At 35.3% G+C, this 25,925-nt stretch overlaps 1 protein-coding gene across 1 annotated transcript; it reads right to left on the minus strand.

The window, feature by feature from the left end:
- Positions 1–1,816: 1,816 nt before the first annotated feature.
- Positions 1,817–5,446, minus strand: LOC101267778 (cysteine proteinase COT44-like). The gene is made up of 4 exons (XM_026029835.2): positions 4,936–5,446; positions 4,097–4,332; positions 3,813–3,950; positions 1,817–2,267 (listed from the first exon to the last, which is right to left on the minus strand). Exons 1-4 carry the CDS (start codon positions 5,393–5,395, stop codon positions 1,962–1,964), a joined length of 1,140 nt encoding a protein of 379 aa, XP_025885620.1. The 5' UTR covers positions 5,396–5,446; the 3' UTR covers positions 1,817–1,961.
- Positions 5,447–25,925: the final 20,479 nt, after the last annotated feature.

Here is a 25,925-nt window from a genome sequence, read left to right on the forward strand (position 1 = left end):
GCCTAGGGTGTTCACTCCCAAGGTGCTTAGAACCCAATCACAACTTAAATGGATACCGCCTAAACCAAATCATTATAAACTCAATGCGGATAGGGCCTTTACAAACACATCAGATAGCGGAGGCATATGATGGGTTTTTAGAACTCAGATGGTCTGTCATTGGATACTAGGCTACCGTATGCATATTCCTTATACTATAGTTAGAGTTTAAGATTGTTCATGGTTATGATTAAAAAAATTAATCAAACTGATTTAAAAAATGATATTATCACGCTTCGAGCCTACGCTCTGAACGTCATTGGCACTCGATGAACGCTTAGTGGTCTGACTGACTATTTAGTGGAAGACTTATTTAAAAGGTCTTACTATGTTTAGCTTGGTCATGCATATCATATTTTTTATTATGTCCTCTTATGATCATGTTTCATGTTTTATAGCATATACCTCGTACTTGGTACATTTTATATACTAAGCATACTTGTGCATATATTGTTTAACTAATGTAGGGTCTTACGATCTTCCTTCTCCCGCTCGTGGCTAGTGGTTCAAGAGTTGGTGAGTCTTCACGTTTGAGACCATGTCACATTTACTTTTCTTTCATATGTCTTTAGTTTTTGGATATTGTACCACGTATGAGTTACGTCCCAACCACTTATTTGAGATATTAAAATGACTTGTCGAAACTATGATTGGACTTCTATTTTATGCCAAAACTCTTTTATAATATGAGACGTTCTTCTTATAATATCAACTACTTGTTTAGAGTCTCTCGGAGTCTTATACGCCATGTCACGTCTAGGTTGTACTTTGGGTCATGAAAAACATGATATTCAGAGAACAAGGTTTTAGAAAAGGTCCAAAAATGTTTGACAAGTCGTATTGAGTAGAATCTTGTTTGTAAGTATGAAGCGCACCACATTTATGAATAGGAGGCCACAAAGCATTTAGAAACTTCAATTCTTTCATTACTCTAAAGTCATGCTATAGAGTCTATCAGGGGTATCATACATACCCTATTTTCAGGGGATGTTGCCGCTCCTGCACAACCTCAGGGTCAGACCTCTAGATCTACCCCTAATTGGTCTCTATTTGTCGGATCGGGAGAATCGTCCCTAACTGCGGCACCTCTCGTGTGCTACATCTTATAAAGAATGAAATCAATGAGAATTTTAGACACATACAGGACGAAGGACACACGATGTAGAGTCAAATGAAAGAATCTTCTTAAAGATGGCCTATAGCTTTCCGAAGATAAAATACAAACGTCTCTGTATCGATCCACATGACTCTACTTGACATTAGCTTTGCACTATTTGTATTGGTGACCTAGGACTACGATACCAAATTGCCACGGTCCAAAGCTAGGGTCATGATAACACCCACTAAGACCCTCTGGTAGATAAGCCTGAAAAGATTTATCAGAATATGCCATAGGATGATGAATATCAAGAGAGGCCTCCATAATGTTGACTAACCTACTAGTAGTGCAAGAGTTATAATGTATGTATTATTTATTATCTGAGTTAATATTGTGAGGAATTTGATCCTCCCTACAACTGCACAAAAGCAAAAATCTTTCTTGATGAAAATGGACTCTCTTTGGAGGCAAGGGACTTATTATGCATGAAGAAGTTACACTGACCAACTTTTAGAGAAGGGTGAAGAAACATTTCTGCTGGACTTTGATTCTCCCTGAGTGGATGGATTCCAATTTTAGAAAAGGAAAAAAAAGAGAGAGAGAGAAGGTCATGCAAAAGCATTGGTTGGTAAGTATAATACTTATTCTAGTAAAAATATGTATGATATATCACTGATTTCTCTGTTTAACTTTGTCAACATATAAAATAAAGGCTTTCATCCTTAAATAAACATACATATATTAAGACAAATCCATTGAAAGGAATACCCCAATAATGCTCATGAGATAAGAAATTACCTACACTACTTATTGATTATTAAACTTAAAATTCAGAAAATAGACATGATCCATGCCAAGTTATTTCTTTAGATACTTCTTGTAGTCCCTCTTCTCCCATAGTAATTTTGTTTATGGCATTCTTAATTGGATAAGACCCCTCCATTGCAATTCCACATTTTCCAGAATTTGTGTCTTCTATATTCCTCTCCATTTTGATGTAGCCATCTTCCCCCCAATTAGTGCCCCATGAGTTCCTCACGATCCAATAGTCCACTCCGTTTTCTGTGCCATAGCCAACCACCACCACACCGTGGTCCAATTGCGTTCCGCAATTTCCAGTAAATATACCCTGACAACATATAGAGACATATTCAAGATTTTAAGTCAACAAATACAGAATACAATAACATATTTAGTATGATTTGACAAATAAAAGTTTGAGATGATAAAATATACGAAAATTCATCACCATCTCATAGAGTATCAAGGTTGGTTCCTTCACTCAAAGTATCACCAAACAATTTCAAAAAAAGAAAAGGGAAAAAGGCTCCATATATTCCTTTAACTTTATCATTTGGATCTGATTTGCCCCTCATTATGAAAGTGATTCATATATATCCTTACAATTATACAAATGACTCACATATATCCATACCGTTAAAAAATGAGCTCACATATACCCTTCATTTAACAGAAGTGAAAAAAAATAGTTTTAAATTTATATTTTTAACTTTTACTTTTCTTAAAAATTATTTAGGGATATATATATATGATTCTTCTAGCAAAGTTCAAGGTATATTTTAATCTTTTTCATACATAATTATTTTTTGACTTCTTTTATTATACTTATTTGAGTTTCCTATTCTTATTTTATTTTATTTTATTTTTCATTCCTTAGTGTAAAGAAAAAACTAAAAACTATTTTTTTGTCTATGTTATAATTTAATTTTTGTAATTGCAGAAAAAAACTAGTCATCTATAATAAGCTTTACAAGAATATTAGTGAAACATATATAAATTTGAATATCAAAATAATAAATCTAAATTAGTCATTGAAACAAACACAAGTCAATATATATATATATATATATGTATGTATGTATGTATAAATCTTTAATTTATTCTATAAAATTAAAGAGAATAATTTTATATTGAAAAATGTGATTTTAGTGGAGTTCGGAATTAATATTTTATTCAAAAATTTATTGAGTATATGACGTTGTTAGCTGTATTTTCTTGAGAAGATATTATATTATTGAATTACCGTAGAGGACCTAGAGGAACAAAATATTTATTCCTTTAACCAGAAGTCCATAACATATGTTTTTAATTATTTCAACTGTAATTCATGATATTTGGACTTAGATATATATATTTTTTATAAAACTGTTTTAATGCTTCATTTTTTTTATATATATATATATATATATTGTTTCCATGGGTACTAGAATAACCAAGTTAGTTCCTCATATAGCCGATGAACTTTATTTACTATAACCAGGGAATCATCCAGGAGGGTTCATTGAACCATGCTTCCCTTCAAAATCACATATACAAATGTTAGATTTTTCTAAAAAATATCAAAATATAAATATAAATATGTGAATTCATGAAGTATCATTTAATATCATGCGATGATAATTAAATGCACCTGTTCTAAATTGAATAACATCTTTTTAAGTAGTTTGGAATAGAAAAAATATAATTCTAGATATATAATATTAAAATTTTAATGATTTTCAATGATAAGAATTTAAATGTTAAATCAATCAAATTTATATTTTAGATTCACATTTTCATAATAATTCACTCATCATCTCAAAATTCTGAATACAACACCGACTATAACAGTTAATTTTTTTTAAAGATTATAAAAATGTTAATGAATATTTACCGAAGAGTAAAGCTGAAAAGCCCTGCCGGAAGCTTCAATGGCTACACTAATAGGTTGATGTGCTACAGCCTTCTTAAGTGCTTTTTCATTTGCTGCCACGACTTCATAATCATCTATGCTCACAACCTTTGCATTCTTCTGTCACATTTTAAATTAAATTTGTCACTAAAATTTATCTAGATATTCGAATTATAAACTATTTTACTTAAGACGTTCATATATTCATTTCGAATTGAACAGACAATAATATGAATGTGTCTAATTGAAATTTAGTGATATACTACCTGAACAAGATCACATATGTGGTCGATGCCGTTATAAGGATAGTGAGATTCAGTGTTAATACCACCATTAGAAATAATAAATTGAAAAGCATAATCCATTAGGCCACCATTGCAACCATCATTATACATTCTGTCACAATCTATTAATTCTTGCTCAGATAAGGTAATCATTTCTCCTGTTGCTATTTGGTTTATGCCTTCTACTGCAGCCACTGTTGAAAAGGCCCAACAGCTCCCTGTAAATCAAAATGATCAAAACACCTATACCAAAGCCACATATTAATAACAATGCTAAGTTATTAGAGAAATCACACTTTTATTATATAGGAGTAATTTTTTTCATGTTTTTAACACGCTGTTTATTTATGTACACTATTAAAAAAGAATCACTATTTTTTCAATGAAAATTGTTCAGTAACTATTTTCACAGAAATTTTTGGTTGAATCAATCATGAATATCTATTTCCCATCTTATATTTTTTAGTATGCTGGTTCGATGAGAAATGAATGAAAAAAATCATGTTGTATGTCACAAATTTCTCGCTGATTCATGATGGAAAATGTTTTTGTTTATAGTACTGGTGCAAATAACATGATATTTATAAGCAAAGTATGCATGTGGAAATCCATTTTTTATAATGGATGACAGTATGACTCGAATCCAGGTTTCCTGTTTCTCTTGATATCACATTAAAATGTCAGATATGAGTAATCTAAAAGGTTAAACTGTTAGAAAACATATATTTTTATTTACTTTAATTTTTTTTTTTAAAAAGGTTATATCCTACCCTTATAGCAAGTATAAGAATATTGACTCAAAAAATAATAAGTATAGTTACCACAAGTCCCTTGGTCCTTAATAGGAGCAACTGCACCTTTCTTCCTCCAATCAACCGATTTTGGAACACTATCGCTAGCCCGAAAATCGTAATGATGACTAGCGTTTTTAGACTCGACAAGGCGGCGCCTAGCATCACTCTTCGTGCCCAAAAATATGGTCCTGTATTCCTCGTTCGTGAGATCAGCAAACCGATTTAATCCTAGTACATATGTCTGATTTTTCGAGTTGTTATGCTCCTCGATGAACCTCAAATTATCTTTAAAAATCTCAAATCGTTTCCCCTGTTCTCCTAGCCCATTATATATTTTCCCGTGCTCTGCCAACCATATTTCATATATACGTTTTACCTCCTCATCGGTATCATTATTGTTGTTGTTATTGTTATAAAACATGTCATTTGCATTGATTAAGTACACAAAGAAGATGAGGAGAAAAGTAGTTATTACAACTATAGACATAGTTGAAAGTGCAAGGAGAAAATTAACAAAAAGGGCTAGTAGACTAGTAAATTGGGCTTGACAAGGGAAGTAGAACCATTTTTTGGCATATAAAGATGAAAAAAAGGACAAGGAACAAGTATATCGCTTAGACTATGATCAAAATTATAGAGACAGGCCTTAAATAAATTAAGGTTTTATTATCCCTCATATTATTTATTTATTTTTGGTAATTTTGTACACCTTATGTCTTACGTGGCATACTCCGTGAGTCCACGCAATTAAGGCGCGTGAGAGCTATTTGGATGCCACGTAAGTTAAAAAGGTGGATAAAATTTTTTAAAAATTTTAATTAAGATGTGTCTATAAGATTTCGATCATAATTAAGGGATACTTATACCCTTTTTCATGAATAAATGGATATAGTTCATATTTTATTACATTATCGTGGGCCAATTATTGATATGCTTTAAGGAATATACAGCCAAGCACTATTTTTAATTTCTTGACCACTAGGCAATAGTTGCAACACTTTGGGGTTTGAGAAATTTTCGTTAAAGAAATTTTAGTTAGGCCTCTATCATGTGCCTAGCCTATCTCCATATATATACATCAAGTGGAATATTTAGGAATATAATTTTTTTCTAACAATTTCTAAATAACTACTTATTGTTCTAGGGAAGTAGCTTAGATTTATGGGATTCAGAGCCATCAGTGTTTGTTTTTTTAAATGAGGGTTGATCTAGTATAATTGTTTGTGAAAAGAAAAAATGTACAGGTTCTCAATTTTTAAAAAGATATTTTAGTTTTGCGATTATTTATTACTTCCTAAAAGTAATGAATATCTTTGTAAAAGAATTATTTTGACTAATTTTCTCACCTGATTTGTGAAGACGCGTAACACGTGCACAAATATCTGTTTTTTTTTGCTAAAAATCAATTAAAAGGTGTCGAGCTTCAGTTTTTTCTTTATTAAATACTAAGGAAAAATGCATAAGTATGTACCCCTTAACCTATGTCTGAAATATCAGAGACACACTTATACTTTACTAAAGTCCTATTATCCCTTGAACTTATTTATAAATAATTTTCTACCCATTTTCGTCCTACGTGACACTAGTTTGAAAAAAAAATCAACACACACTGGCCCACAAGACAGTGCCACGCAGGCCGAAAAGGGGTAAAAAATTATTTATAAAATAAGTTCAGGAGGGTAAAAGGACCTTCGTATAATATAAGTGTTTCTCTGGAATTTCAGACATAGGTTGAGGGGTACTTGTGCATTATCCCAATTATTAACTTTATTTAAATTAATCATTTTCCCCAAAACAATTTCAAAAGAGTTGTTGGAACTCTCCACGGTGAATTCATCATCTTCCCCAAAACTATTTGTTTTTCATTGTCAGTCGAAAAACATAATTTGAAATTGTTCAAGATTTAATTTCTTATTAAAATGTGATCTTTTTCAGATAATGTAAGAGCACCGTAACTTATTAACCCTCATTTCCTTGTTCACTCAGCTATTTCAAGAAATTTGGCCAAGAATTGTCAAAAATGAAGGAGACTATCTCCACTCCATTATCCCTTGACCAAGAAATTGAAAAGACACGAAAAGCCGAGAAATGGAAAACAAAAGAAAGAAAATAAAAGATATGAAGTACCAGGTGATATGATCACGCACGTCTTATTGATGAGAAAATGCATGGCTTAAAATAGTCTTTTTTAATAAAAATATTCAATATTTTTGTGGGATAATAAAAAACCCACAAAATTAAGATATCATTTTAAATATTCGAAATAACTTTATTGGTGACTTTATATTTTTTCTATTTTATCAATAACAATTTGATTTTCCTTATTCACTTGTCTTCTTTTCCTTTAATGAATCTAAGCGAAACTAAAAATGATCAATTTTATTGAATTTTAATAGCAAGATCACTGTACCACGTACAATATTCCACTACATATTTAAGTCATTTGCTAAATTATATTTGCTGCTCAATGTGGAATTATACATCAAGGTGGTCAGTGCGACCCTTCTGTACGTCATGATGACTTAGCCAACAATACATTCCCTTGGGTCAAAAGGTCTACCGTGGGTTGGCAAGTGGAAGGCGACCACATCGTCACTTCTAGTTCGAATTTTGACTTGAATAAGTTCACACAACTATAAAGTTATAATTCAGCACACGATAGCTTCACGCTACTATCCATCGTGATGATCAACAATTCCTTTTGTGCCAATTTGAATTACTATTTCGACACTAATATTCACTTCCCTAAGTAATTTAGTTTGCATCACATAAAATTCTTTGAAATTAATACTTTCTATTAGCCTGTTACTTTTACCGCAATAAGATTTGAAGTCTTTGATCCATTGATCCTATCTATTATATCCTATCCATTAATGATAGTCTAGTGGATTTGGATTATCTAGTGGATTTGGATTATTGGTCTTCTCTTAAAGCATTAGAAAGTTGAATTGATCGTGATTGTGAATATATATATATATATATATATATATATATATATATATATATATATATATATATATATATATATATATATATGCGCGCGCATGCGTGCGTGTGTGATTATTGTATCAATGACGTAATATTACAATATCAAATACATTTTAGATTTGACTATTCTATAATCTCGAACTAGATTGATTTAAATTTGATCTTTCTATAATCATGAGTCAGCAATAGAATTCTTAACTCCCGGTCACAGTATTTTTAAGAAACTAATTCAAAAATCTTCAGAAAGAATTTCTTGATGTTCTTCTTCAAATTAGAGTTCTCCTTCAAGATTCGTGGAGAGTTTAAGGTATATAAGATAATCAAAGTGAGGAACTTTCTACTTTACGCTCTATTCCTACAATATATATTTTTAAGATCAAAGCTAAGGGCTTTACCCAAAATTCTATGATCTCGAATTCTCTTTTACCTCTTATCATTAATTCTTGATTTTGTCAGCAAAATTATAGCTCTTCATGTCATTAATGATTATTGATTCATATGCATTAATCTTACAAATAAAGCATGTTCAAGATTTTAAAGGAGTCTTTCAAAAAGAGTTTCAACAATGTATATTTTACTTGATTCAAATCTTTTATTTTAATAAAATATTATTATCCTTAATTTTAAATGCATTATTTAAGAAGTATCTCGATAACTATATTTTACTTCAAGTTATATTTCTTCCTAAATTTTCGAGTTATTGATTCAAGATTTTGTATCATGATAGATCTTATTATGCTTGTGATTTCATCATAATTATATATTTTTAATAATTTTTACATGAACTCATGCTATATGAGATATACGTATTTTGTCTATGAAAACAAGTTTTTATTATAAGACTGCATCAAAAATTGAAGAGACTATGGTTCAGGAATAATTCAAAGAAAGTGTCAACAAAACTTTTAGAAAATTAGATTACCTCCCAATGAAGTATTTTGTATGAAAGATCTTCATGATTTGGATTTTTTCAATCGAGTACTTCTTATGAATTGATATGTTATGAAATCATGATATTTTATAGGAGTTATTCTTATGATTTATAAGTCTTTATGATTGAATTGGTATTACTAGATTCTTACCATTTCAAAGACTAAGATTATGAATATGATATGATTTACGTATTTTTGTTGGGATTTCACTTAGCAACGAGTGGGCTTTTGGAACGAAGGTTTTGCTTAGCCTTCATTGATCTTCAGTAGCAATCCCTAAGTTTCAAAACTATGTGCGACCATATGATTTTGTCTCAGATAGACATTAGCTACTGGATCAACCTTAATTCAGACTCATGGTCCTTACCTTGAAAGTAGGAAACTCTCTTTTCGGTGTTGGAGTAAGACACCAAACTCCATGTTATAGCTCGCATGGTTTATGTTGGTGAATGGTATCTTCGATAGCTCAATCTTTCAGATTATTGGTTTAAGCTTACATTCAGTTATTTTAGTTACACTATCCGTTATTTACATGTTTTAATACTTGGTCATTGCATTAGTTCATGTATTTCAGTTTCTTATTCAGTGAACATCTCGTATTCATCATGTCCTGCTATACAAATTATCATACATCTATCTTATACTCGATATATTTTTAAAGTACTAATCCATATAACTCTTGTGTCTACATTTTTCATGTGATGTAGATTGGGATTCTTACTATCAGGATCTTAGTTAGTTGAATCACAGCTTCCGCTCAAAAGGTGATGAGTCCTTCGAGCACTCAAGTTAGTTTGTAATTTTAATATGTTATTTCTATTTACCTATATTGATTGGGGAGATTTGGGTTCATGTCTCACTAACTATAATTAGTATAAATAGAGGCTTCATAGACTGACAATTAAAGTTGTTGTATCCAGTCTATTCTCTTTCAGATTCCTTTTACATTAAAACTGTTGTATACACAATTTTGTTCAAAAATACATTAACCAATTTTTCATAATTATGCTTCCAATTAGACTTTTTTATTCTTTTGTTTTCACATTTAGTTGCTCATTAATTACTATGTCAGTATCGAGGGTTATCTTTGACTCACTTATGACTTTAAGAACCTTTTTATGACTAGGGGGTAGTCACGGGTCATGACACTAATTAATGCATCACCTTATTTTCCTCCTAATTTTTAAGGAAAAAATAGACAAGGGTTGCTCCAAAGACTATCTAAAGGTACTCGAGTCAAGCGAAAAATGAAGGGGAAGAATTACTGTGCAAAGAAGGTGAAAACCAGTGGATTTCCAATGCTTTTTCATTATAGATTGCTCCGGTAGAGTATCATTTCATGGGTAGGGTGCATTAGCATTTGGTCTGAATCAAGGTAGGATATGTTTCCTTAATCTAAGTAGTTAAGAACTGTTTTGACCGTACTATCTCTTGTATATATTTGGAGATCGCATGCATATGCCTTTGTGCATGGAGTTTGAATGCTTATAGGTTTTCCTTAGCGCTATTAAAGTGGGAGATGTGATAATTACTAGAGGGACATTATCTAGTTCTTATTTGTCGTTGAGTTTCCTTGTAGGATGGTCGCATTGTCCTGTACATATAGGTATGCATATATTTTACTTGATGTATCGCTTGACTATGCATAACGGGAGAAACCATAAGATGACATATGTAATGACAACATATTGATATATTATCACATGCAATGAACATGTTATGTGACTTGTGGCTTTAATGTTATTCTTCATAATGTTTGTGATTCTACACGATTGTTTGTGTTTAATGGTTGGTCTAAGTACCACACTTGGTACAAGATGGGAACAGTACCATACTTGGTACAAGATGTTCCCATAATTGGCTCGAATACCACACGTAATATGGGGATATCAATATATGGTTGGCTCAGATACCCCACCAGTACTCTAATTACGGATGGCTCAGATATCATGTCGATACATTAAATATTTGACTTTAGGTTCCATAATAGGATTAAGAATGTGTTTACAATTCAATGAATGGAACTAATTTAATTATTCATAACATAATTTAATTATTCATAACATAATTGTTGAATGATTGATCCTTTAGCAATCTGGGTTACTTGAAAGGTGAGTTGATGATATCATATATAACTTGTTTATGGTCACGTGGAACATTTGGTTTATGTTATTGTACGTCATGGTAAGTATTGGGATTGCAGGCTAGGTGTTACTCGTGATGGTTGAGAAATGGTATTTGTTGTTGACAACTCAGTGCTTACGATTTTTTTCACATACTTTTTTCAACTATTGGGTTGAGTTTATGCGGATTCTGGCCTTAGTTGTTTTTTAATTGTGCTTCTTATTTATTATCATAATTTTAGTTTATAAATGGTGTCTGGTTTAGTTTTGATGTGGATTAATTTTTCAAAGGTGCATGTTTCATTTACTATTCCAAAAAGGGCTTGGGAGTGGGCAAGAAAAATTTGAGAAAGAATAGACTATTGGTTGATAGGGCTACTGATGGACTTGTACTTATGTGTATTAATGTGGTAGAAGGTTTTGACTATGATGTGGTTTTGTGATGGTCTTGTATTCAATTATATTAATGTGGTAGAAGGGTTAAGCTATGATTTTGCCTTATGGTAGTGTAACTATGAGACATTGGATAAAGGTGCACTAATTATGAGATTTTTCCAAGGAGGTAAAAGTATTTAGATAAAGACTTGGGCGGTATAACTTTCTTATGCATGTTTTCTTCTAATTAACTATATTATAATATGTGGTTAGTTTGGGTCGACAAATGATGTGCACTAGTATCTGTTGTTTATACTAATACTACTCTTGCTATGTCACTTGACATAGTCTGGTTGTAGGATTTGTGACGTTTCATAGATGAAGACGATGATGATCTCTGGCTGTTTCCGTTTTTTTGTTCCTTGTGGTGGGAGTTGTATCTGATTGTATTATATAAACTATACTCTTTTAGTTTCTCTCATACCTATTTAGACTAGTTCCTTATGGAGGATCTTTTTGGTTTTGTAAAAATTTTTCATTAAAAAGTTGAATGTTTTCGTAAATATATAAGGTATTAAATTTCTTTGAATTATTTTATTAATTTTCATATGTTTTAATTAAATTGTATGGTAAGGGTGGTCCAGTTTTAAGTGTTAGAGTGGATGCACGTACAACCTTGTGGGTTGAACCACTACATATGCATGTTGGGTATACCATATGGAAGGATATACGAGGACATCATGTTGATAATGTCGTGCGATGGACATGTTCACTTTACTTGTGGTTTCAAGTATTATTGTTCAATGTGAATATGATTGAGTGTGATTGTCTCTAATTGCTAGTTGGCTTGGGTATTACGCTGGTATAGGAATACTAATTTCCACGTCTAGTGTAATTACTATTGATTGGGTCAGGTACCATGCATGGTATAATTACTTTGGTTGGATTTGATACCATGCTTGTAAACAAACAATTTGTGTTTGGGTTCCTTGAGAGAACCACGTATGAGCAATTGTGGTTCCATGAGTAAACCAAGTAGAGATAACCAGATATTTGCATTTTTTGTTCCATGAGTGAATTAAATTGACCTTTTATAATGTTATGCATGTATGTTTAATTCTCTAGTGGTCTAAGTTACTTGAAAGTTGATTTTATCTTAGGTGTGGCTTGTATGCAATCATACGGGACATGTTTCATGTCAAATTAATAAGTCAAGGTAAGGACTGAGACTCCTACTATGTTATATCAGTGCTTTTAATGGTATGTCTCTTCTTCACTAAAATGGTGGTTGCTAAGTTAGGAAGAAGGGTCTCGTTCATGGTTTAAGTGTTGGATTTGGTTAGGTGGTCTGGTGTTTTTAGAACTTATATGATAATGGAGATATAATTCAAGATGGATAAGTTGGTCTATGACGCCAGTTTCAGGTACTATTCCAAAAGGGCTTGGGAGTTGCCATGAGAACTTAAGAGAGAGTAGGAGGTTAGTCTATGGGGATAGGGGTGGACTTGTATTCATAAATCTCTATGTGGTAGACGAGTGTGGCTATGATTTGATATTATGGTGGAAGAACAGTGAAGCATGTTATCAAGGTGCAGTAGTTTATGAGCATTATACTTGGGAGGGTAAAAACATATGGATAGAGGCTTCAGGGGGTGGAACCTTCATATTTCATTTCTTTTTAGATCATCTATATTATATTATATGTGGTAGGTTTAAGTTGACCAATGATGTCTACTAGTACGTATTATTTGTACTGTTACTACTCATGCTATGCAACTTGACATAATCTAGTTGTAGGATCAATTATGTTTTATAGGCGAAGATGATGGTGATCTCCAACAACTTCCATTTTCCGTTCCTTATGGATGATATTTGTGTCTTATTTTCACGTATTAATTGTACCCTTTTAGTGGCTTTTGTACCTGTTAACATAGTTCTTTCGGCAGGATTTTTGGTTATTTATAAAAGGTTTTGATTAAATTTGATGTTTTCATAAACCCTTAAGGTATTAAAGGAGTTCTGAAAAAACTTGATAATTTCCACATTGACCATTTTTTAAAATTAGGTGGTATATGTTTTAGAGTAGGTGTCAGCATGGCCCACTTAGTTAGATTATGATATCTATTCTTTTAACTTTGCCTATAAATTCTAAGATCTATTCGTTGTGATGGTCACAAAAAACATTTAATGTCATTTAAATGAAAGGAATCTATTCTTTACATTCCAACTTTTTGAAAGTCAAAAGGGTACAAAACTGGTTGGGATCTCGAAGCCATTAATAAAAGTCCACGTTTAAATACTCTAAATCGATAAAAGATAAAGTAATATTTAACCACGAAGAATATTATTTATTTGCATTCGCACAACAATAAAAAGCTTGAAGGACAGAGAAAAGAAAATCTACAATTATTAATCTTAGTAGACATTAAAGCAACTGAAAGCCTCATAAGCTAATAAATTTAGTACTTAAGAAGAAATTGACATCTCAAAGATTTCAGCTTACATTAATTAATAACCAAAAAAGGCACCAAAAAAAATGTCAAAGTCATAAATTTTCAATTAACATACATGTTATGCGGAATTTGAGATAATACGAGAAAATATAAATGCGAAAAACAAGACAACAAATTTACGTGGTTCACCAATAAATTGGCTACGTCCACGGAAAGAGGGGGAGCAGTTTTATTATGGAGAGGCAAGAACAGAATACAGAATAGGGTTTGCCTTAGCGTCTATATATATAGTGCTAAGCTACTCCCTAACAGGCTTGGGCCCAAAATACAGAATTGACAGATAATTAAAGGGCCCAATACAAAGCGAGACCCCCGTTCTTTCTGCTGTAACGGGTCCGATTCAAGGCATTCAAAAAATCTCCACCTTGACTTGAATTCTCCAAACAGATTCTTCAGACGCACTATGATAGTGACAGGCCTCCCCCTCTTCCTCAGAATTGCCCCGCAGGGCAATTAACAGCTTCTGATGTTGAGCAAGTCCAAACAGTGTTGAAACTTGCTCTGTGGAACCGGCTTTGTGAACATATCAGCAGGATTATCAGCAGTTCCTACTTTCTTCACCTTGATTCTCTTCTCACTTCTCATAAAATGATACCTCACGTCAATATGTTTGGTTCTCTCATGATGGACTTGATCCTTGGCTAGACAAATTGCGCTCAAACTGTCACAATACACGTAGCCTGATCATGATGCAGACCAAGATCACTAACCAGCCCTTTCAGCTAAATCCCTTCTTTTGCAGCCTCTATCAAGGCCATGTACTCTGCTTCCGTAGTAGACAAAGTCACTGTAGGTTGCAAATTTGCCTTCCAACTGACGACAGATCCTCCAAGGGTAAACACATAGCAAGTCATCGATCTTCTTGTGTCAACATCTCCAGCATAGTCAGAATTAGAATAGCCAGTAACCAAGCACTGAGTATCACCTCCATAAATGAGACCAACGTCAGATGTACCTCTAAGGTATCGAAAAATTCTCTTCACAGCCTGCCAATGTTCTCTCCCTGGTTGTCCCATGAATCTGCTCACTACACTGACTGTATGTGCTAAATCTGGCCTTGTACAGACCATAGCATACATCAAACTTCCTACGGCACTGGCATAAGGGACTCGTGACATATACTCCTTCTCTTCTTCTGACTGTGGTGCGAACATGACAGTGAGATGGATATTGGCAGCACTGAGGGTATCAATAGGCTTAGATGAAGACATGCCAAACCTTGCCAAGACCTTCTGAATGTAGCTTCTCTGTGACAAGAAAAGTTTCCTTCTCTCTCTGTCTCTAATGATCTCCATCCCTAGAATCTTCCGAGCGGCTCCCAGATCCTTCATCTCAAACTCAGCACTAAGTAAACCCTTCAGCTTCTGAATGTCATACTTCTTTTTTGCAGCTATCAGCATATCATCTACATAAAGCACCAGATAGATGAATGAATCATCCTTGAGCCTATTGTAGCAGACACAACAATCATATGAGCTCCGAGTATAGCCCAACTTCACCATATAGCTGTCAAACCTTTTGTACCACTGCCTTGGAGACTGCTAAAGTCCATATAAGGACTTCTTTAACTTGCAGACGTGATTTTCCTTCCATGGAACTTGGAAACCATCCGGCTGAGTCATGTATATCTCTTTCTCCAACTCTCCATGTAGAAACGTTGTCTTCACATCAAGTTGTTCAAGCTCCAGATTCTTATGTGTAACTATCGCTAGTAACACTCGGATGGAAGTATGTCTGACCACTGGTGAGAAGATCTCATTGTAGTCCACTCCCTCTCTTTGGTTGAAACCTCTGGCAAAAACCCTGGCTTTATACTTTACTCCTTCTGCTGGTGATATCCCTTCCTTCTTCTTGAAAACCCATTTGCACATAATAATCTTTCTCCCCGAAGGCTGTATGACCAGATCCCATGTCTGATTCTTGAGTAGGGACTCCATCTCATCACCCATAGCAACAAACCATTTTTCAGAATCAGGACTTAAAATGGCTTCTTTGTAAGTAGACGGCTCAGATGTATCTACCTCTTCAGCAACCTGCAGTGCATAACCCACCATGTCCTCAAAACCATACCTCGTAGGTGGCCGAACTCTAACCCTCCTTGGCCGATCTTGAGCTATACTCCGATGGATATCTGATGGCATAGATTCTGGAATATCAGTTTCTGTCTGTGGCTCTTGATCCTCCTCTTCAGGTTCTTTCAAATCGCTCTCGTTCTGAATGACTTGAAACTCCACCTGTTTATGAAGACTCCCAGTTTCTGACGTAGTTGTAGGCTTCACAATTGTTCTAAGCAGAGAACTTTCATCAAAGACAACGTTTGTGCTCATAATAACCCTCTTTTATGTTGGAGACCAGATTCTGAAACCTTTCACTCCATCTCTGTAGTCCACAAATACTCCCTTTTTAGCTCTTGGTTCTAACTTACCTTCACTGACGTGATAGTAAGCCGTACAACCAAAAGCTTTTAGATTTGAATAATCAGCAGCTTTTCCTGACCACATCTCCATAGGTGTCTTGCACTGTATGCCTGTGTGTGGTCCGCGGTTAATCAAGTAGCAAGCTGTACTAACCGCTTCTGCCCAGAATCTTCTATCTAGCCCAGCATTAGAGAGCATGCACCTTGCTCTCCCCAGAAGTGTTTGATTCATCCGCTCAGCTACACCGTTCTGTTGTGGTGTATTTCTGACTATACGAAGTCGAGCAATCCCTTCATCCTTACAGAATTGATCAAATTTAGAGTAGCAGAATTCCAGCCCATTATCAGTTCGCAACCTTTTGATCTTCTTCCCTGTTTGATTTTCCATCAAAATTTTCCACTCCTTGAACTTCTGGAAAGCTTCACTTTTATGCTTAATCATGTACACCCAAGTCATCCTTGAGTAGTCATCAATAATGGACACAAAGAATCTGCAGCCCCCCAAAGACTCAACATGACATGGACCCCAACAATCAGAATGGATATAATCAAGTGTGCCTTTTGTTCTGTGACTGGCCTTTGGAAACTTGTTGCGATGTAGTTTTCCAAAGACACAATGTTCACAAAACTCTAGGCTCTTAACGTTATGACCAGCAAGAAGATCCTCCTTTGACAGAATTTGCATCCCTCTTTCACCCATATGACCAAGTCTCATGTGCCATAACTTAGTCATATCCTTCTGGTGAACTTCTGACGATGCAACATGGGCTGAACCTGTAACCGTGGAACCTTGTAGAAAATACAAATTACCACGCATGACTCCTTTCAGAATCAGATTTGAACCCTTCCAGACCCGCAAGACTCCATCTTTTCCCAACCAGGTAAATCCCTTGCTGTCCAAAAGACTGAGAGATATCAGATTTTTTGTCATCAATGGAACGTGCCTGACCTCGTTTAATGTGCAGAAGCTACCGTCATGTGTCCTTATCTTGATCGAGCCTGTCCCAACCACCTTGCAGACATAACTGTTGGCCATTGAGATGCTGCCTCCGTCTACCTGCTCATAAGTCGTGAACCACTCTCTCCTAGGACAGATGTGATAGCATGCCCCAGAATTGAGAACCCACACATCTGAATGATGAGTGTGCTCATCCGCAACTAGGGCAATGTCTTCTTCAGAATTGGTGTCTTCTTCAGCAATAGCAGCAGAAACTGATTGTTTTTCCGATTGTTTCTTCTTCTTCGGACAATCAAATTTCCAGTGTCCCTTCTCCTTGCAGTAATTACAAACATCATCCAGCTTTGCACCCTTCGACATCGGCTTCTTTTTCTTTCCGCCGTTTTCCCTTCCCTTTTCGCTGCTGGTGAACAGACCGGAAGGCTGTATGTCTGTACTTGTGCCGTTAGCCTTATGCCGTAATTCCCTGCTATGAAGGGCCGATATGACTTCTTCCAGCGACACAGTATCTTTCCCAACAATGAACGATTGAACAAAATTCTCAAACGACATTGGGAGAGATACTAACAGAATCAGGGCAGCATCTTCATCCTCGATCTACACATCGATATTACACAATTCTAGTAACAAAGTATTCAATTGCTCTAAATGTTCCCTGAGTTGTGTACCTTCAGCCATTCGTAAACCGAATAGACGTTGTTTCAGAAGCAACTTGTTGGTTAGAGATTTTATCATGTAGAAACTCTCCAGCTTCAACTACAGACCAGCAACAGTCTCTTCATCCGAGACCTCCGTGATGACGTCATCCGCGAGACACAACATGATCGTCGAGTGCGCCTTTCCTCCAGAATCGCCATCTCAGGAGTAACGACGGCGTTCTTGTCTTTCGACAACGGCGCCCAGAAGCCTTGCTGTTTCAACAAAGCCTGCATCTTGATCTGCCATAAACTGAAACTGTTCTTTCCAGTGAATTTGTCAATTTTCACGTTCAAAGCAGACATTTTGAATTATCCAAAAAACACCGATTAACCGAGAGTCTCTAATACCAATTTGTTATGCAGAATTCGAGATAATACGAGAAAATGTAAACGCGAAAAACAAGACAACAGATTTATGTGGTTCACTAATAAATTGGCTACGTCCACGGGAAGAGGGGGAGCAGTTTTATTATGGAGAGGCAATAACAGAATACAGAATAGGGTTTGCCTTAGTGTCTATATATATAGTGCTAAGCTACGCCCTAACAGGCTTGGGCCTAAAATATAGAATTGATAGATAATTAAAGGGCTCAATACAAAGCGAGACCCCCGTTCTTTCTGCTGTAACGGTTCCGATTCAAGGCATTCAACAATACGAATTATGTGTACTAGGTTGATCGAAATTAAAACAAGACATTCTTCAAATCCCTCGTTTCGCATAAAGGACAGGAGATTCTAATCTTCAGCCACTTCCAATGCAATGATAATGGAATTCATGACTACAACTAAGTTTTCCAAGTTCTCTCCCGTCTTCACAAGTATCCTATACATATCCAAACATGAAATAATATAATAGAATCAGGTTATGAACATGTTTAGAAGTATCCTTATTTTTGTGCTCCTTACCGAGCATATGCAACATGAATCATTGTCATCATTCCTCTCTCTTAGTTGATACTTATGCGTCAATACAAGTGTAGAAAGCCTCAATTCAATCATGCATTCGGCTAGAAAAATTGACTAAAACACAGACCATCCATAATTTGAGAAACCATTAGATCATTTATTCTAATCGTATCACGAGTTCATGCATTATGTTTTGATACATTACCTCAGAAGTCATAGTCTCCAACAATGGATTAGTATTGGCAAGTTCATCATTATCATCATCATTCCATTTTGAACTCTAAGTAATAATAGACTCATTTCTCTTACCATCTTAACCAAAAATTTTGAGAAATGTATGTATGAAAAAAAGATTCTACATTTCACTGTGCCATAAAACAAATAGCATATCCAACATATCAAGATTACTAGATCGACGTTCTCTAAAATAAGACAGTCATTTCGTATCCTAAATATACAAAGTTCTCAATCCTCTTATCTTATATCAAAGGGTAGTGCAGGGTGTTGATGTTTTGCCTTACCGAAAGAGTGGGAACTTAGAAAAATAAGGAAGAACTATTGGAATTAATGACACACACCTTGATGTTTAGTATTTCAATATTATCTCTTAGTTTTTCAAAAAGTCTTTTAGGATTCTATAATACATGTATCTAATTATTTGTGCAATACCTTTGGTTTTATATTTTTATTAGTATAAATAAAGATGTAACTGATGATTTTAATCATCTCAAAAAGTCTTAAGTAGCCTATATAACACTTGAACATTCTGCAAAGAAAGTACCTTCCTATATTTCCTACAAATTTGTATTAGATCAGTTTTTCGTTCTTAACTTGCGGTTAGGTGAAGAAAAAAATATAACATAAAAAAATTAAGGGGCTGGTTCATCTATTGTTCTTACTCCATATTTTTTTTTATGGAAATGACTTTGAATACTGAAAGATAAGAATGAGAACACATTTGAAAGTTGAAGGTTTGTGGACTTTTGTTGCAAATGACTATGAAGAGCCAGAAAACAATAGAGAACATTCCGTAGCTGGGATGATAAATATTTGAGGCTAAATATTGTCAACACCCAAAAAGCCTTGAGAAAAATTAAAATAGGAGTCTCAAGATTATAGTTATATAAAGATTGCTACTTGTGGCAGGGCAAAGTAAGATTGGGAGTCTCTGGAAATTTAGCTGTATGGTGAAGAAAAGATATGCACTATAAATCTTCAAACTCTTAGAAGAGAGTATCAAAATTTGAATATGATAGAATTTGAAAATAATAGATGAATATCTCACAAGAGCCATCAATATTGTTGATGAAATGAGAAATTATGGTGACACTATTTTGGAATAACAAGTTGTAGAAAATATTCTATTTAGTGTCATAGAGAAGTAAGAATGTTTCTATCACTGAGGAGACGAAAGATCTTTCTAAGCTTTCCACGGAAGAAAGAGTTGGATCATTTCTTGTAATGAGAAGCGGAGATTTTTTTCGTGAATCAACCCAAGGAGATGGCTTTCGAGTCTAGAACCAATAAGTATTCTGAAAATTTCTCAAAAATAAAAAATATAAGAATTACAATCCAAAAAAGAAGCATGATCATGATGGTTATTCAAAGAAGGATTAAGAAAAAGATGAGATAGGTTCTAGTCTTTTTTATAAAATTTGCAAAAAAGACTAATCACAATGAAAAAAAATGTTGAAAGAAAAGCAAGACCCAATGTAACTTTTGTACAGATTTGCCACGTTGAGAAGGATTTGTAGAACAAGCAATGGAAGAAAGCAATTTTTTGTGAAGAACATGAGGAAAAAATGGAAGAAAACCTTTTTTTATTCTGAATCTAATGTTTCAGTAAAAAGTAATGAATTTATATTGATAGCGGCTGTAGCAATCACATGATTGGAGAAGAAAGGATTTCCTTTCAATTAATAGTATAATCATTACTAAAGTGAGAATGGAAAATGGAACCTTAGTTGACGCAAAAGGTAGACACCATTTTGAGCAACATAAATGGGAGTGGTTGTAACAACCCTAAAAATCGAATAGGATATATAGTTAAGGTGATTTAATTATTATTTGAAATCTCTTCATTAAGGGTAAAATGGTCCTTTCACGTATAATTAATTAAATCAGATTTTAAGTATTAAGAAGAGTCCTAAATTAACTAAGTCATTATCTAAGCCTAAACAACTTCATACGTTTCCCTCTCTCACAATCTCTCTCACATTTCACCACCTTTCTCACGTTCGTTTCTGCCAAAAACAACTTCAAGAATTGAAAATACATCAAGAGTTATTCACACTTAAAGAACACACATGAAATTGTTAAGAAAAACAAAGTAACCAAAACGTTAAGGCAGAGAAGATTCCGTCGAGTTGGTGGTGAAACTTTAGGTGAGTTGGACGTGGTTTTGAAGAAGATTTTGGGCAGCAACTTCACGTTTGGTCAAGAAAATTAAGGTATGGGTTTCTTCTCTCTTGGCTCCTTTCCCAAGAGACCCCTTACGATTCAAGATATTCACCACGAAACTAAGGTTGTTTCCCGTTTCATGCCCCTGTCACTAGCTCCCAATGAATTATAGGTTGGGTATGATTGCTGGTAGATTTAGGTGTATATTATGTTTTCGTGATAAATATGATTATGTTTGTGTACTTGAAATCGTATGAAAGGCAACAATGTTTTTTCGAAATTATGTGCAAGTGTTGTGTGTAAGTATGTTACAGTGAATGAGGTTCTCTATGTAATGCTCCAAAAGTTTAATGTATTATGGTTGTATCTTTTTCGTGAATAAACTGAGGTAAGGCGTGAAGTTAATATGAAATGTTATGTGGCTTCATTGAGGGAGAAATTCTTGGCTAAACGAATCTATGAAAATGTACCTAAAATGTTATAAATGAACTATGATATTTTCCCGAAGAACTGATGTGTAATTTGATGAAAAAGGTGCATAAAAATCGTGGAAAACATTTCCAGAACCTGGAAATAGGCCTTAGAAAGAATCTGGAAATTTTTGGACGCAAAAAAAAAATTAAAAAAAATATGTGAGGCCTACAGGGATCGAACCCAGGACCTCACAAAAACATACTTTAATAATTTAATAAAGAGGGGTGTGCTGATTGGGACTCGAACTGGGGCTGGGGTTCCAGCAAAATTCGGCAGAAAAAGGAAGAAAATTTTTTGTTGTTGAGGGGTTTCGATCCCACGACACGGAGGATCCCCCAATATGTAATTAAAAATAAGTGAGGCGCACGGGATTCGAACCCGTGTGCCCTTATCCGGACTCTTCTACTTAAAATGTAAACATATATATATGAGAGGAGTGGGATTTGAACCCACGTCCTTTGGTAGGTAGCGAAGGAGAAAAAAAGGGGGGGGGGAGGGGTTTGGGAATCTATCCCACAACCCCTCGACCAGTAGCAAAAATGAGAATCTAAGGAGGGGAAAATTTATTTAGGAAAAAGAATGGGGTCGTGGGGAATCAATCCCACGCCCCTCAGCAGCTGCCGAATTGGAAGGTAAAAAAAGGGAGGAGGTTGTGGGGGTTCGAACCCACAACTTTCTTTCCCCAGCGAAAACTAAAGGAAAAATCAAGAGGCTGTGGGGGTTTGAACCCACAACCTCTTGGTTTAGGCAAGAATGGGAAACAAGAGACTAATAAAAATTAAAAAAAGGGATTGTGGGGGTTCGAACCCCCAAACACTTCAGTTAACTAAGAAAAATGGGACCCTTAGAATGTGTATCGATTATCGGCAGCTCAACAATGTCACTATAAAGAATAAGCATCCACTTCCCAGAATAGATGATTTGTTTGATCAGCTCCAAGGGTCTAGTTTCTTCTCTAACATTGATCTTCATTTAGGGTATCATCAGCTTAGGGTCAGGGATGGTGATGTCCCAAAGATAGCCTTTCGTAGTCGTTATGGTCATTATGAGTTCTTGGTTATGTCATTTGGTCTCACGAATGCACCTGCTGCATTTATGGATCTCATAAACAGATTATTTCGTGAATACCTTGACTCTTTCGTCATAATATTCATTAATGACATTCTCATCTACTCTAATACCAAGGAAGAGCATGAACAACATTTGAGACTAACCTTGCATGTACTTAGACAACATCAGTTGTATGCCAAATTCAGCAAGTGTTAATTCTGGCTGAGATCAGTGACCTTTGTGGGTCATGTTGTGTCGGATCAGGGTGTAGAGGTGGACCCCAGGAAGACTGAGGTTTTTAAGAACTAGCCAAAGCCTCTTAATCCCACTGACATTCATAGCTTTTTAGGATTGGCTGGTTACTATTGCAGGTTTGTGGAGGGCTTTTCTTCCATTGCTTCCCCATTAACAGCTCTGACTAAGAAGAAAGCCAAGTTTTAGTGGATGGAGACTTGTGAGAAGATCTTCCAGGAGCTCAAGTACAGACTCACTTTTGCCCCGGTGCTTATTCTACCTTAGTGTGGTGAGAATTACATGGTTTATTGTGATACATCTAGTGTTGGTTTGGGTTGTGTTCTTATGCAGGCTGGTAAGATAATAGCCTATTCTTCCAGACAACTCAAGGTTCATGAGAAAAATTATCCCACTCATGACCTGGAGTTGGCAGCTGTGGTTTTTGCATTGCAGCTGTGGAGGCATTATCTGTATGGAGTGCATGTGGATGTGTTCAAGGATCATAAGAGTCTCCAGTACGTGTTCATACAGAGGGAGTTGAATTTACGTCAGCGCAGATGGTTGGAGCTATTGAAGGATAATGACATGAATGTGCACTACCATCCAGGTAAGGATAATGTTATGGATGAAGCTTTGAGCAGGATGAGCATGGGGAGTACAGTCCACATTGAGGACGAGAGGTAGGAGTTGGCAAAAGAGGTACACAGACTGTCCAGACTGGGTGTGCTATTGGTTGACTCTACTAGTGGGGGTGTTTCAGTTCACCCTAATTCTGAATCATCCCTGGTAGTTGAAGTCAAGAAGGGTCATCATTTTGATCACGTGTTGATAGAGCTGAAGGACTCAGTGTTGTAAAAAATGAATGAGTCTTTCGCTTTGGGAGGTGATGGCATACTTAAATACTAGGAAAGGCTGTGTGTGTCAAATATGGAAAATTTAGGGACCAGGATTGTGACAGAGGTCCACGGTTCCAGATATTCCATACATCCAGGTTCCACCAAAATGTATCATGATCTTAAGCAGAACTATTGGTGGGATGGCATGAAGAAGGACATTGCAAAATATGTGGCTAAGTGTCCTTATTATCAGCAGGTTAAGGCAGGACATCTTAATCTTGGTGGTCTGACTCACATTATTGAGGTTCCAACTTGGAGATGTGAGGCTATTAATATGTATTTCGTGGTTGGTCTTTCGACGAATACGAGGCTACATAACTCCATATGGGTTATTGTGGACAAATTGACTAAGTCTGCCCATTTCATCCCTCTGAAGTCTACTTACAAAGCCGAGGATTATGCGAGACTCTACATTGATGAGATTGTGAGATGGCATGGGATTCCCTTGTCTATTATTTCAGATAGAGGAGCTAAGTTTACTTCACAAATCTGAAGATCTTTCCAGAAGGGCTTGGCCACACAGGTGAAGCTTAGCACTGCCTTTCATCTTCAGACAGATGGGCAGATAGAGTGCACCATTCAAACATTGGAGGACATGTTGAGAGCGTGTGTGATTGACTTCAAAGGTAACTGAGATTACCAAGTGCCTTTGATAGAGTTCTCGTATAATAATAGCTATCACTTCAGCATTGGGATGGCACAGTTTGAGGCATTGTATGGTAGAAGGTGTAAATCTCTAGTTGGGTGGTTTGAGGTTGGAGAGTCATCCATTTTGGGTCCAGAGATTATTCATGAGGCCTTAGAGAAAGTTAGAGTGATTAGGGACAAGTTGGCTGCTGCTTACAGCAGACAGAAATCATATGCAGACAACAGAAAGAGCACCTTATAATTTAATGTTTGTGACCAAGTTTACTTGAAGATATCACCTATGAAAGGGGTGATGAGATTTGATAGAAAAGCGAAGCTGAGTTCGAGGTATGTGGGGACATATGAGATCCTAATAACGTGTGGGTGAGGTGGCCTATGAATTAGCATTTCTTGCGGAGCTAGCTTCTGTTCATCCAGTCTTTCATGTCTCAATGTTGAAGAAGTGCCTAGGTGATCCAGCATCAATCCTACCTGTTGAAGGTTTGGGGGTTGGTGAAGACTTGTCTTTTGAGGAGGTACCTGTTGAGATTTTTGACAGACAAGTCAAGCGGCTGACGAACAAGGAGATTTTAACAGTGAAGGTATTGTGGAGAAATCATCTAGTTGAGGATGCTACATGGGAGGCTGAGGCCAAAATGAGATCTCTCTATCCTCATCTTTTTAGCTCTTGAGGTTAGACTTCCTACTCGTAGGCTATATTTCCTTATCTCTCCGTATTTTGTTGCTATTGCTTGACTGTGCATAGTAATTGTGTTATGATTTGATTGTCATTACGATGTGTAGTGGTAGTGTCATTTGGGGATGAATGTTCCTAAAGGGGGGGGGGGATAATGTGTCAATCCTAAAAATTGAATAGGATAAATACTTTAGGTGATTTAATTATTATTTAAAGTCTATTCATTAACGGTAAAATGGTCCTTTCACGCATAGTTAATTAAATAAGATTATAAGTATTAAGCAGATTCCTAAATTGACTAAGTCATTATCTAAGCCTAAACAACTATACACGTTTCCCTGTCTCACAATCAAGCCTAAACAACTACACATGTTTCTCTCTCTCACAATCTCTCTCACATTTCACCACCTCTGTCACGTTGGTTTCTGCCAAAAACAACTTTAAGAACTGAAAATACATCAAGAGTTATTCACACTTGAAGAACTCACATGAAATTTTAAGAAAAACAAAGTAACCAAAACGTTAATCCAAAGAGAAGATTCCGTCGAGTTGGTGGTGAAACTTTAGGTGAGTTGGACTTGGTTTTTGAAAAGATTTTGGACATCAAATTCACATTTGATCAATCAAATTAAGGTATGGTTTCTTCTCTCTTGGCCCTTTTCCCAAGTGACCCCTTACGATTCAAAATATCCACTTTGAAACTAAGGTTGTTTCCCGTTGCATGCCCCTG

The sequence above is a fragment of the Solanum lycopersicum genome, chromosome 3 (genome assembly GCF_036512215.1).
Source record: "Solanum lycopersicum chromosome 3, SLM_r2.1".
NCBI lineage: Eukaryota > Viridiplantae > Streptophyta > Magnoliopsida > Solanales > Solanaceae > Solanum > Solanum lycopersicum.